Here is a 14,610-nt window from a genome sequence, read left to right as displayed (position 1 = left end):
GGTTTTTTTCAGTTTTGAATGCATTCTGATTATATGTTGACTTTGATACCAACAGTGCTGAGAAATGAAACTGTTAAGAATTTAGTTTGGATATTTTGTCCTTTGTAGAAAAAACAAATTGTTGTATTTACTATACTTGTTACTGTACTTGTTTAGGTATAAGGCAGCCACAACCTTTGAAATTATTTTTTTCCAAGGTTTTCGTGATTATTAGAGATTGTGTCAAATTATGAGGGCGTCCGAACACTTGGATTCCGCCACTGTGCTTGTGAGACAGGTTAGACTTACTAAGTATATACTGTACGGATTAATAGGCAGCTAAATTTTAGTTGCACTGTAAGTTCTGGGTGAAAGAACAGTGACACTTGACACAAAAAAGGCCTTCACTTACATTGGTCGGGACAGCATCACTCCTCTCATTCACACAAGCCTGCAGACTGAAGGTCAGATCATGGCAAGTAACCACAAAACGCCGACCAAAGCGCTCCTCAAATGGCTTCACATCTGGTTCGATGCCAGAAAAGTCCAACTTCTGGATAGGAGAAGGAGGAGTTAGGGGGCAGGCAACTCCAACTCCAGACGTTGATACAAAAAATATATGAATATATATATGTATATATAATATACTCAAAGTCACTCAAAAATAAACATCACAATTTCAAGACTCAAACAGGAATCAAGAGGATAATCTCACTCAAATGTAATAATAAGGTTTTTCATGTACTTGAGTTTCCGGATCCAGAGAGAAAAGTTTCTGTCGCCCATCATTTCTGTTCATCTTGTTGACTTGATCAGTCTCTCTGGCAAACTACACACAAAGAAAATGCAAACCATCACACGATAGTTTCATGTTTTGATAACAAATTTTAAATTCACCATCCTTCTACTCGTGCATGCATTTGTTTGTTTACATTTAACTGTAGCCAACTTGTTGGATATTACAATCTCAGCACACATATTTTACCTCCCAACACATTAGATCAGAATGCGCTGTTCACAACGTGGGAAAAGCAGGAGTCACGACTGTAAAATAATTGTGCAGCCGCCTGTAAATGTTTTTCCATTGTTTGTGAGACAAAGAGCCGAGATCCCTCAGTTTCTCCTCAATGTGTGTCCAGCCTGCAGACAGACCCGATGATCTTTGCCTGCTGAGCAGAAGGAGCCTCCAGTAAAAACAGCAGCGAGAGCACAGAGGCCTTTGTTGTCTAGCAGGAGCGCTGGTTTTATAGACACAATAAAGCTGCACGGCTTGGAAGAAACTCTTCGCCAACAGCTAAACAAAAAGCTGCTTTTGTCTCTCACATGCTTCGCAGCAGGTAAAGTGAAGATAAATATTTACCCCAACATCACCGCAGGAGCAGTTGGGTAGCTCAATAAAAATTGTCACTTATTAAGACTGCTTACATGGACGCAACATTCAGTCAATAATGCGGTCAACTGCAAATATAGAAGACCATAAAAATGCATTATACACAACACAGTTCCACACATACTGCTGCAAACACTCCACCAATCTTATTCATCATAAGATTGTTTGTTGGGGATAAGAAGATACACAAATGATGGGCTTGTTCATGATCAGATTTTATGAAAAAGAGTTTAGTTAGTGTTTCCTCAGGACCTGATTTGTGCATAGATAAATCAATTAAATCCACCTTCATCAGTTCTGGATGTAAGCTCCGCCCAATATTTTCCAGTAAGCTGTCTCCTTTGCCCAGGCTGCTGGTGTCATCGTCTAATTGGAAGAGATAAGGATTAGTTCGGGTCCCATCACCAGATACAATCATGTTAGATATGACGCTGAAGGAAGAAATGTCCTACCCAGGACACAGTCCAGTGACTCAGCTCCATTCCGACGCTCCTGACATGCCTCCCCTGTGCTCTGAAGAGCCTGCTTCAGCGTGGAGACCCAGTCTTCCATCTCGGCCTCAGTGTCTGCAGCCAAGAAGTGGCTGTAGCGGTCCTGCATCTTCAACTCAAAGCCATTACGCCGCATCTTTGGACTCTGCAGGGCAAAAACACTTCACTTAATGCTGGCATCAAAGAGAGAGAAAATCTGCTTTTACAAAACAACAGGCACCAATACAAGACACTGACGATTATTTTGATGGTTCGACTAGTTACGTGACGTGTACGGGTTGACAAACACGCCTACATGTCTTCTAAATAGAGCATAAATACAGCTAAGTATAAAGGTATATAAACTGTTGTCAGGGATTGGGCAGTGTTAAATGCTGTTTTGAAACTTTTAACTTAAATTTTAATTGCTACCTGTCCAGGACGTTTTCCCGCCACTCACCACCTGCAACCCTGACCAGGACTAAGCGCTGGTTAACTGAAGATGTATTGTATGTATCGCTCAAACTTTCGTGTGAAAAAGTCCTTTGATGTGTCCTTTGTGAAATGGTTCCATACTTTCAACGTCCGTGGTTCTGGAGCCTCAGGCTCTTTTTACAGCGGATAGCACTCAAGAGAATGCTAACACCTCCAGTAGTCACCGAATGAACCCATCAGCGACTAATTAATTAATTATGAGTCCATTATAGTCTATGTCCACCAGTTGTTGCAACACTGCTAGATACACCACAAAGTACTATGTGACATGAACATAAATTACCATGCCAAAACAGGCCAACAAACAACATGATACTTAAACATTGAGGTGTCGCTCACTAAATAGTCATCATATTGTCTCCTACTGCCAGTAATAATAATAATAATAATAATAATAATAATAATAATAATAATAATAATAATAATAATGTGCTTAGTATTATTATTATTGAATATATTTTGCAACAAGAGTTCTATTTTGTGGATTGAGCACCGGGACCCACAATGTCTGTGCAAGTGCCTTATTAGTTGTACTAAAAAAGCATAGTTGTCAATACTTGGTACCTGAATGACATCAATACATGAGTCCAAGTAGATGGAGCCTTTCGTGTCCTTGCAGTTCTTCTCATCCTTATAGGAATTGAGGATGTAGGAGCCATCTGGCAGCTGTGAGAGGTAGAAGTACCTCCTCTTGAACACCTGTATTGGCAGTAATGCAGATTTCATAAGGCAAAAGAAGGAGAATCACAGCAGTTAGATTCACACACTAAATTCAATTCCATTATACACAACTGTCTAATGACTCAATAGCCAATACGACAACACTATGTTGTCTACACTGTTGTGCCATGTTGTTGTTTTGGACTGTTGTCAACAGGTCTAGATGTGACTCACCCTCATGGAGACAGACAAACTGCTGTTGATGTTGGCCTTCTGGAGCCAGCCCTGCTTCATGATGCCGCCCCTCTGAGAGCACAACGATGACGAGTCCTGGTTCGACACAAGCAAGTCTCCAATTAGCCTTGGACTGACACAAACAATCACACCAGCGTTATTTCAGCTTCATCACTATCATTACCATCCTTGCGGCACAATGTGCAGTGGAATAAAGGATCTCTACATGTGGTGGTTTTTGTGAAGTCAAATGCCATTGTATTCATTATAGTACATGCTGCACATTATATTTTGTGAAAGATAAACTTTGTCCTCGGTGGCACTCCATCATAGATGTGAGTTGAAGCGTTGGGCTCTATTAGACAATGAACAAAAGGAGTTCAACCAAACCATAAATCCCATCTGAAAATAAGCCTTAAACTATACTGAAAACTGACCCTATAATAAGTGTTTCCATACAGCCTCCACTACCGATTGAACTGTGGAGCTCTGGTGGTGAAAGATTTCTATTCTGTTGGTCAATATTTTACCCGTAGGCTACTCTTGAAGTCTGACGGCTCTTGTTATTGGATCATACCGGAGCAGCTACTGAAACGATTATTCAAAATTCGTCAAGCAACATCATGTGATGAGAAGAGAAGTCATCCACAGCCTCTGCCGAGTGTAAGTTCAGTCATGAACTGTCATGAGACTGTTGACCAGCAGCACAGAGGACACACATATTGATCACATGCAGGTCTCCTTATAGTGACAGACACACACACACACACAGACAGACAGACAAACAGAGGTGGAAATTGTTGGATTGGTAAAATGTTGCATTGAGTGGTGTGCCCTGAAGAGCTTCAGTCCCAGTAGGAAACAATGTTCCAGAAATGGAGCAGAACCTCATGTTTGGTGCCATCATCATTTGTTTCTCCTCAATTAAAGTCAATCTCTCCACATTTGCGAGCATCCGGCTGGAGGGTAAGAGGAGCAGGATCGATGAGTGCTATTTTTAGAACTGAGAGGGCTTCTGGTTTCTTCTCCCGATACCGAGCACCTAAATCCTCAGGAAATGAGCAGACAGATTTCCTTGCACAGCTATATGCCGTGGTGCCTTTGAGCAGAGTCAGTTTCACTCCTGGAGCGTCAGGATTTTACACTGAACCAGCATGCCGGCCCCCCCTGCACTGGTCAGCATCTGTATCTCTCACCTCATCCCTAGCGTCTTCATCGATCTCAAACACCTGCGTCGGAAGCTTGTCTGTCTTCAGGCCCTTACTGGAGAAAGACAAAGCAAGAGACACAACATCAATTATTTGTGGTTGTACAAGGATACTCTTCACACCCCAGGTTATTAACTGCACCGACATATATATACGTCTCATATGTCCTTTGATGTAAAATGTATAGCACCATTATTAGTTAACCTTTGTTTGAGGACCCTCTAAACAAAGGAAAGGCCCTTTACCATTGAGGGACTGTGGGTAGAATTCATCTGCTTTCTGGCGCACAAATGTACAGCTTTACTTCTGGGCAAGCTTATCTCACCTGGGCAACATGCGGAAGTCTCCAGAATACGCCTCATACTTGTAGTTGATCACCCGCCAGTCACTGTTGTACATCTTGATACACTGGGGCAGAGACATGAGCATGTGGTGTCACTCTGCAACTATCAGCATTAACCGGAGATAAATGGAAGTTTGCACAGACATTTCTAATCTCACCAGTTATTGGCTGAAGACCCATAGCAGTGTTTTCACTCTTAATTTTAGCAAGCTTTCAGCAGCTGGGACATGAATGTGAACCGTACCTCTTTAGCAAAGAGAGTTTTAGCCTCCTGCTCAGCGTTCTGTGGCACTGATGGAACGACAGTCTTCCTCTGACGGGGAATGTGGGACTCCTGCATTAAAGAAAATATTTTTTTAAGTTGATTGGCCTACTGAGATTCACACATTTATATCTAGAGTGGCTAGGCAATAATTCTCTACATCTCTGAAAACCATCTACCAATCAATTTGTATGAGAAAACGGCATGGATATCAGAGCTGTGTGAATATTGATGACTTGACTGTTCATCTGGTTGCCAAGACCTACTCCCACTCAATTATCTGCCTATGAATTAAAGTCATTTTTGAAAACCTATAATATCCAATACATCTGTAAATTCTCATGTGGATTGATGTCTTTGAATGTACAATTGTCAGTACAATTGTCACGGAGGAATATTCATACATTAGTCTACTAATATTCAAGCAGCAACCATGTTGTTGTTGAGGGTCAACACGTTGTTTAACAAAATATTTACCACCATCAATTTGACTGGAATGTCTCCTGTAGTTTTGGTCTAAATGAGTAGATTATTTCTGTGTGTATCGTTCAACTTTCCACCCTGTGGTAGTCCACCGGGTGCATGCAGAACAACACTCATGACATGTCCTGCAACTGAGTAACCTCTGGTCCATAACATACAGGAACCAAAGACAAAAGCAAACAGAAGCATCAGAATCAAATTTCACAGATTCTCCATGAAGACATGTTTGTCACTAAAGAAACAAACACAAGGGAAGCTGGATGAATAACAGTCTGTTTGACTCTCAAGAAAAAGCTTGTTTTCAAGTGATTATGTAAAGCCAGTCAGTCATCTACAAATACCACATTTCTATCCATGGAAACACGCAGCTGAAATTAACAAGCAGGAGCGGCAGCAACACCCTTAAGTATGATGTCATTTCAGTATTATTAACAAATTAGGGCATTTAAAGGCTCAGAATATGAGTAAATGGAAGAGCTACAAACAGCTCTCACCGAGACATCGTCAACTGGGCAGAGCAGCAGGTCTCTGTGAGGGTCACTGTGGATCTGGGCTTTTCTCTGGAACACCACTGCCTCGTAGTCCAGGGGCTCGATGATCTTGGGCTGCTCCTGTTGGAACATGACAGTTATAATGCTGCATTTCATTCATGAGGTGATCAACAAAGAGTTCATATCTATGCTGGCAATGTTTTAAAACGTATTTTCCACAGAAATGTTCAGGAAGAAACGCAAACTCAATAGAAGAATGTGAGCAAAAGAGGGACGATAGGAAAAAAAACAATCACTTTAGTCAATTTACAGGAAATATACACTCTCCTAATGGAAAAGAACAAAGGTCTTCAACAATAACAATAGGAAAAGCAAAGGTAAGGGGCCAAGGGGCAGCATTCTAGATGTCCACCAACAGATCTGTAAATACAACCTTCAATAAAAAAACATCTATGTCACAGATTATTGCTTCTCAGGATGGTGGACACATTTATCCAATTTATGTTTGTATCAGCATAAGAACAGATGAAGGGAGGTGTGATGAAGCACGGTGATAAAAAGATAAAAGTCAGGGCGGAAATAAGTTCAGCAACATGTCAAGAGCCTAACATCCACGAAGGAAATAACAGAACTGCACAGATCAAAGCACAACACCAAGTGAAAAACCACACAGTTCACAATGAAGGCACAACAATGTCACAGGTTCCATTTTTCCAGAAAAATAACTAATGATTCCAAAATAAAATGATACCAAAACGTAAACGCCAATTTTCCAAGTATATTAACAAAGGAATATCTTATCATATATTACCTTATCTATCTCCATTAGACACGGACCAAAATCCCAAAATGTTGGAAATGACTCGAGAGGTGACAATCCAGAGAAGTCAAAAGTTAACAAAAAAATGAATCAAGACAGGAAAAAGAGAAGGCCAAAGAGAGAACCGCAAAGTTTGGTGTGAGAATCAGGAAGTCCCAAGATGAAACTAAAATTTGTTGAGAAAAAAACTCAAAGCCCAGAGACAAACCACTGTGGCCAACAACCGGTGGTAAACCCACAGAGTCCACTGAGACAACCTTCTTGAGAAAATCTGTTGATGCCATGAAGACATGTCAGAAGATCTATCAGCAAAAGAGCTCGAACCCAAGGGAACAAAGCTCCAACAAAACGGCCAGTGAGAAAAGACAAATAAATAAATATATGGAAACATAAGGAAGTAAATGAGTAGAAAAACATGCGGAATTGGGAAATATATTCATAAACTAAAATGTTAAAACAAACGGAAATATACCTGCAAATTTATAAACATAGGTGGAGGGGGACTAGCATATAAAAACAAGAATAAAGGTGGTAAATTGTTCTTAATGGAGTTATGAAAAGTTACTGTCCTTCCATGGTCTTCTAAGAGTAGAGAAGATCTAATTGCAGTGTAAAGTACACTAATCGTAATGGCGAGAATTCTCATTCACAGTTTTGTTTCTCAACGTTAAGTCTTCTGAAAGTGGGTCAAGATGTGATCACCCGCTGGAAAAGCTGTGGAAAAGAATTAATTCCATGAAAGTGCCACTTTAAACCCACGCTGAGTGGTCAGGACGGCGACGGGGAGATGTCCGCCCACATAAATAGCTGAGCCGAGGGGGAAGGTTGCAAGAAGGTTGTGTGTTGGAGCAACCAGAACTGGACGCCCTCCAAGTGTTGTCCAAACCACAAATGAGTTGCTGTAGACATTGTGGTAAATATTTTTTGTTTAATCTCATAGCTAGGTGTGTTTATCAAGATATAATTTCAGGGAATGAAGTTGTTTCATTTTCACACAAGAAATTCACTGAAGTAAACGTAAAAGATATTCTACTATCTTAGAATTAGGCTGTTCAACAACTGAAATAATGACTTCATGTGTGGCAGTGACACAGTTCTGCCGCTGCTTCCTGCTACAGGGTTGAGGGGTGGAGCCTACCCCAGCTACATAGGGCAAGAGGTTAGCGACGCCATGGACAGGTCACCATTTCATCACTTGACAGATGTAGACCATCACTTGTTAAGAAACGCTATTCTACTGCGTTCCCCAAATTTCAAGCCCTAACGTATTGGGGACTGAGAATTAGAAAAAAAAGGGCTTTCCAGCGAACAGTAACAAAAAAAAAATGTGAGTGACTTAAGTATAGTTCCATTTATCCTAACTGGAACAACTTGAATCCTCTTGGTTTTATCCCAAAAGCTTTCTCTGGATATTCACACTGATCAGACTCTTTAAATAGCAAATTAATTAATATAACACTCAAGTTCTATGTTCTTTATAGTTAATGTTAGTTAATATATATGCCAATACATTGATAACTGTACTTGGTCAAAATCTGAATTATGAAAAAAATTGGTGGTTAAATGAAAATAAATGGTCATGGATGCAAAAAAAGGAAAGGCAAACGAAAATGCAATGCTTTACATTCATCCTGCATCACTACTTACTAAGTCTCAGAGACTTGACGAAACCACAAAGATGAACATTTCTTGTGGTGAGCCATGAGTGCATACCGCTGTTTCCGGTCTACGCATGCAGAATGCAGAAAAGGAAAGTTACAATCCACTCTCAGCATCCGTATTCTCACACACTAAAATACACCGAACACAGTGAACCAGTGAGATATGTAAGAACGACGACTCCACCAACAGATATGAGAAACAACTCATGTTGGAATGTTGATTCTATGTAAGGATGTGTTTAAATGCAATCATTTTATTTTTGAAAACTCAAATGCGGAGCAGAAAATCTTACAAAACAAGGAAGATGAGCTTCTCCATTGAGCCAAAGCTCTGCTTCCTGTCATGAGACACAGCTGAACCATGCCGTTTGTCATGCGCTGAGCAGCATGCGGGGTCTCAGAAGGAGGAAGTTCTGTTTTCTCAGAAGGAGGAAGCATGCAGCTGACATATACTGATCCTGCAATTTCAAAATTCTCTCTAAACATCAGGTTTAGTGGCTTTGCAGTGGAACATCTGGGCAATGTTGTGCATGGACGTTAGTGAACTAAAGCTTCCACATGTTCAGCAGTAAAGCCACACAAGACTCCACTGCAGGTCTGCAGATTGTACTAACACGTTGGTGAGGAAGCCGACAGATAGTTAACAAGAGTTAACATCAGACACCTGTATTAGCAGACAAACCACCCAAATTTGCAAACTCATCTAAAAATAAGAGCTTTGTGTTTTTAAAATCAATCAAAGCAGTCATCTTATCTAACGTCTCTAAATTCCCCGCAAAAAGTATTCACTCACACAAATCCAGAGCAGTCCTCACAAAAATTCAGGAATGGACTGACATGATTCACTAATCTCTTAATAACTAGCAGCTTTTTAAATATCTCACAACTCACTTAACGTCTGTTAAATTTCAGTCTCACTTTTTGGAAAGTGTTATTGTTTTCTTTTTCTCCAGAATTCATTGATGCACAGCATGTGCTGCAGTTCGCCCTCATTTGTCATCAACAAGTTCTATCAACCTGAATCTCATCCCTCAAACATTCCCGTTGCATATAAAGACAGTCATCTCATGCAACTTTTATTTTTGATGAAGGATCAGAAATGTCATTTAAAGCAGCGGTTCTTAACCTTTTTGTTCTTGGGGCCCTTTCCACGAACAAATGGCCTTGGGCCTCATTCAAGTAATAGAACTGAATCATTACTCTTGATTCCATTTGTGATCAGTAATAGGTAGGTCAGCTTTATTGTCAAATATGCTACAGTACAAGACATACAGCATGGATGAAATATCTGTTGTCTCAGACCCGGACGGCATGACATATCAAAATCAACAGACAGGAACAAACAATAATAATATATATAATAAATAATAATAATCATATTTATTCGGCTTACAGGTAAACAAACCAACACCTTGTGAAAAGACATGAAACCATGCGATCATCGCAAAGATATTTATTTGTCATCGAAAAGTCCAACCAGCAGAAGAACCAGGTGCAAGTCATATTCATCAAATTTCTTAACGAAAAAAACTATACACCTGATGCAAACTGTTGAGAAAATTGGGAAAAACTGAATGAAAGTCTGAATAAAATAAATATAATAAAAATGTCCAAATATCATAAAATAAAAATATTATTTATTTATATAAGTGAAATATAAATAAAAATATCGCCATTTCAATACTGCTTCAACACTTTGTACTGTTGGGGGCATCACTTTCTTAATCGTTTTTTTCTTTTCAAGAACTCCTCCATAGTTGTTTACTATCACAGATTTGCAGCTGTCAAGTCAATTCAGCGACACACTACTGCCACCATAAAGATCAAACATTGAAACATTGTGAAACATTGAACTAACTAACCAGAATCACACATTACATGTCTGATGAAGAAAACAGACACGGCTCAGCCACAGTTCAGTCTAATAAGAAGGTGGTTCTGTGCTGCGCTGGAGGCAGGCCCACTGTTATGTCACAGTGGGCCTCGCTCTCGTAACCTCTCATTTGCTGAGATTGCGGAGAGGAGAACATGACAAAGCAACAACAATAATCATAAGTCAGATTTGGCTGCTCTTGAAAGAAACTACAGTTAAGAATTCCAAAGATATTCACCACATGTAGCATAACTTAGTTGTTCTCATTTGGAGTTCATGTTAATGTTGAATTTCCTCACTTTGAGACTAATAAAGGACATCTAACCTAATCTGACTCCTTACATGACAAACAAACTGGTGAAGAGGACCAGCTCCATTCTAGGCTGCCCTCTGGACTCGGTGGCCATGCGGTCATCCATGATGGCCAACCCCATCCAGGACACCCTGACAGCACTGGGCAGCACCTTCAGTGGCAGACTGATACACCCTCACTGCACCAAGGAGCCATTCCTGTCCACTGCCACCAGGTTGGACAACAGTAAAACCAGACGGGATTGACTGATGTGCATTGTTAATTGTCATTTACCTAATTATTTATCTATCTATTTATCGAATGTACTAATTATGTAATTTATTATCTATTCATTTAGATAATTTGTGTACATGCGCAATGCGTGACAGCTTTACGTTTTATGTTAGCTGTTGCGCTGTGTGCATCTTTGTTGTTTGTTTCTTTGATGGATTTATTGTCTTTGATGCCTTTGCGTCTTTGCTTGCTGCTGCTGTGACACTTTGAATTTGCCCACTGTGGGACAAGTGAAGGACATCTAATCTAGTCTAAGAAAAGATTCAATACAAATGTTTTTTTCTTAAGAAGGCTGCTTTCATAGTAGTATAGTATAGCATCAAATGGGTCAGCAGGCTCCTACACTGCTATCTAGATGGTACAACCGGCTGTGATCACCCCATGCTATGGGGCCAGTGTGCCCTTCTTTTACTTCCAGTATTTCCGGTCAAGGGTGGCCAAACATACATACAACAACAATTCTTTCATCATCAACTTGATAGTTAGATAGATTCTTTCATATTAGACCTTCAAACAAAACATGCATTGCAAAAAACGACAGTGCTTTGACAAGGAAAGTGTTCAGGTAGAATATTGAGAGGAGCTGAAGCAGAACTACACCAGAGGAGTCTGAAGGGCCTGGCGAACATCCGAGGCTTTATTGAGACCAAGACTCAGATTGGGGGGATGTGGTGTGGGCAAATGACTTGAACCTCCTCTTTAACTGGTTATACCAACTGCCTGCCTGTAACCCCACTTGAGGCCACACAATCCAACAGCGCTCCCCTGCACGAGTGTGCACCTGACTCTCCCCCAGGTGAGGACCCAGCAACAGTTCCAGGCTTCTGAAATCCTGTGTGGACCAGCTGTGAGGAATTGTCCAGCACATGTTCATCCTGAGCTTGAGGCTGGGCATCGTCCCACAGCTGTGGAAGACATTCTGCAGGGTTCCTGTGCCAAAGACCCCCACCCGAAGGAGCTAAACCACTACAGGCCGGAGTCGCTGACAACTTATCTGATGAAGACTCTGGAGACACAATCCACCAGCGGGCACAGGTCGAACATGCTGCTTTGCAGCACAGGGGCGCCCCTGGGCACGGTCCTGGCTCCTTTCCTCTTCACCCTCTATACTGCAAACTTAACCTACATCACCCATCCTGACACCTGCAGAAGTTCTCTGATGACTCTGCAATCCTCGGTTGGTGCAGAGAAACCACCTCCCGATCAACGCGGGTAAAACCAAGGAGCTGGTGGTGAACCTCTGCAGGCGCCAACACTCTCCACCTGCACCGGTGAACATCCTGGATAGGGATATCGAAAAAGGTGGTGTCATACAAGTATTCTGAGTATAAATCCTAGGTGTTCACCTGAACAACACACTTGACTGGACTGACAAAATGGAGGCTCTTTTCAAAAAAGGGCAGAGCAGGCTGTTCCTGCTCAGGAGGCTAACATCCTTTGGGGTGCAGGGAACGCCCCTGAGGACCTTATATCAATCATCTATTTTCTATGGAGTCGTCCCCGCTGGGCGGGAAGCATTACAGACAGGGACAGAAAGTTGGTGGACAGACCGGTGAGGAGGGCCAGCTCAGTCCTGGGCTGCTCTATAGACTTGGTGGAGGAGGCTGGAGACAGGAGGACTGTGGCCAAGCTGTCTCCAACCCCACTCAGGACACACTGACAGCACTGGGCTGCCAGGTTGTACAGCAGTAAACTTTGATTCATGTGTGTTGTTTGATAGTTTGTGACTTCAGTGTGGGTTATTTGTAGCTTTGTGATGTACAGTATCTGTGCTGATGCTTTGTGAATGACTTTGATGTTTGTTGAGCATCTTTAATGTGTCTTTGTTGTCATTGACTGTTGCTGCTGTGACACGTTGAATTTCCCTAATCTAATTCTAATCTAATCCTAAACAACAAATGAATTCTTGTCCTTTTGTCACGTTTGCTTAGACACAGTACATAGGCGAATAATGTTAGCAGACGGCTCTTCCAAATCACAGTGATTTGAAAAAGACATTCTACAACAATCTCAAGCCAAATAATTGTTCAGACCCACTGCAGTTATGAGTGTGTCATTGCATCACATAACACTATTTGGCCTTGCTTTTAATTCACACCACTGAAGGCACAACATGGCTTTTTTTGCAAGGGTGGCAGAGGGGGTGCAATAATCTAATATCTCCATTATCAAATGAAAAACAGCCATGTGTCTCACCATTGACTGACAGCAATGTGCCTAAGACAAGGGTGATCACAGCCAGCTGTACCAGCTTAGGAGGCACAACTGGCCTATATGAATGGTTGATATAAATGTCATTCAGCAGGCTGACAAAGACACAGCTCATTGACCATGAAGACTCAATGTCCGAATACAGCGAATACAATTCTGTCTGGTGACACAAATGTATATCTGACTATACACCTAATATCATCTAGAGATTCTAGAGTTGACAGCGCATGTTGCCAATGCAATAGGTCACAGGAAGAAGAAAGAAACCAGTCATAGAGAAAGCATGGTCACAGCAGGCCTCAGGGAATTCCCAAGGGAGAAGGGGGTCACACATCCTGTATGTTTTCGATCCGAACGAAGAAGCCCCGTTACCTCGGTAACTCACCACCAACAGCATAACTGAACAGAATATCCTCAACAGTGCATCATTGCGCACAGTGACTCAATTCTACCACAGGATTATTACACCAGCAGCCAGTTTTGCGTCAGACTCTGAAGACATGATGATCATGAGACTGGAGCCAAACCCCCTCTGGAGCCAACACTCACCCTGCTCTGAACCACAAACATGGCATGTCTGAAAAGTTTTTTGTCGAATAAAACTGCGCTTCTGAGCTGCGCAATAAACGCATCATCTGCAAACAGTGTTGTCGGTGTTAATAATGCAAGGGGTGAATCGCTGAAGAATAGCATATCGATTAAAAATATAGTATGCGCAAAAGAATAAAAAAAATCTCAAAGGACATCACTCGCTGTGACTGTGGAAAAATGCTGAAATTCAGAGTACAATTCAAGGTCTTCATGAATCCATGTGTCTTTGAACGCAACGCAAAACAAAGGCTGTCAGATTTCAACAAAAAGTAAGCATTTGAATACATAGCGCGTGATAAAGGTTCAGACGATAGTGTGCGAGAGATAGCGGCGTTTTGTCTCGGGTGTCTTTCAGTGGCGTGCGGAGCAGCTCACCACCGGGTCCACGGAGCTCTTCACCGCCTCAGACACGCTTTGCCGAACCTCCGCCGCCGTCCCAGGCTTGCTGAGCCTCTTGGTGAATTTCCGTACTTCCGACATCGTAAAATCCGCTTCCAAGCTTTTCAAATGAGGTCGGGCATGCCGCAGAGCAGGACGGCTGGAGTGACCGCCAGATGTGGGTCTGTGTGTCGGAGGTGCAGCTGCCAGCGAGGCGGCTGCTGATGAGAGAGCGCTGAATGGACAGGAGGGTTCGCCTCCTCGTACTTCCGGTTTCAACTATGACGTCTCCAAAGCACATCCCTCAACGGCCGGCAAGCGCAATCCTCAGACGAACTGTCGACTGGGTAACAGTTTTAAACATTCCTACTGTCAAATGGTGAGAAGTACGACGGATAACCAACCCCGCAAGCGAGGCGAATTCCGCTATTACTGAAAGAAAGTTCACTTCAATATACTGTCATTTCGCCACAAC

The 14,610-nt window shown here is 41.9% G+C and overlaps 1 protein-coding gene across 9 annotated transcripts in view; it reads right to left on the bottom strand.

The window, feature by feature from the left end:
- The window catches only part of dock11 (dedicator of cytokinesis 11), a 44,664-nt gene extending 30,093 nt beyond the window's left edge, over positions 1-14,571 (bottom strand). The window contains exons 1-11 of one of the 9 annotated variants that reach the window (XM_053861236.1): positions 14,133-14,571; positions 6,019-6,135; positions 5,024-5,113; positions 4,762-4,844; positions 4,425-4,491; positions 3,229-3,324; positions 2,899-3,033; positions 1,822-2,005; positions 1,656-1,735; positions 725-808; positions 392-532 (exon numbers count right to left, since the gene is read on the bottom strand). In XM_053861236.1, coding sequence (XP_053717211.1) covers positions 392-532; positions 725-808; positions 1,656-1,735; positions 1,822-2,005; positions 2,899-3,033; positions 3,229-3,324; positions 4,425-4,491; positions 4,762-4,844; positions 5,024-5,113; positions 6,019-6,135; positions 14,133-14,237 — 1,182 coding nt within the window. In that variant the 5' untranslated portion in view covers positions 14,238-14,571. Of the gene's footprint in view, positions 1-391; positions 533-724; positions 809-1,655; positions 1,736-1,821; positions 2,006-2,898; positions 3,034-3,228; positions 3,325-4,424; positions 4,492-4,761; positions 4,845-5,023; positions 5,114-6,018; positions 6,136-6,826; positions 7,118-13,538; positions 13,679-13,715; positions 13,981-14,132 lie in introns of those variants that run through there. The other 8 variants (XM_053861237.1, XM_053861240.1, XM_053861233.1 and 5 more) reach the window with 8 other exon arrangements.
- Positions 14,572-14,610: the final 39 nt, after the last annotated feature.

Source organism: Synchiropus splendidus, chromosome 3, assembly GCF_027744825.2.
Source record: "Synchiropus splendidus isolate RoL2022-P1 chromosome 3, RoL_Sspl_1.0, whole genome shotgun sequence".
In the NCBI taxonomy this organism is placed as follows: Eukaryota; Metazoa; Chordata; class Actinopteri; order Syngnathiformes; family Callionymidae; genus Synchiropus; species Synchiropus splendidus.
The sequence above is the reverse complement of the archived record's forward strand: the minus strand, read 5'-3'. Positions and strand labels throughout refer to the sequence as shown.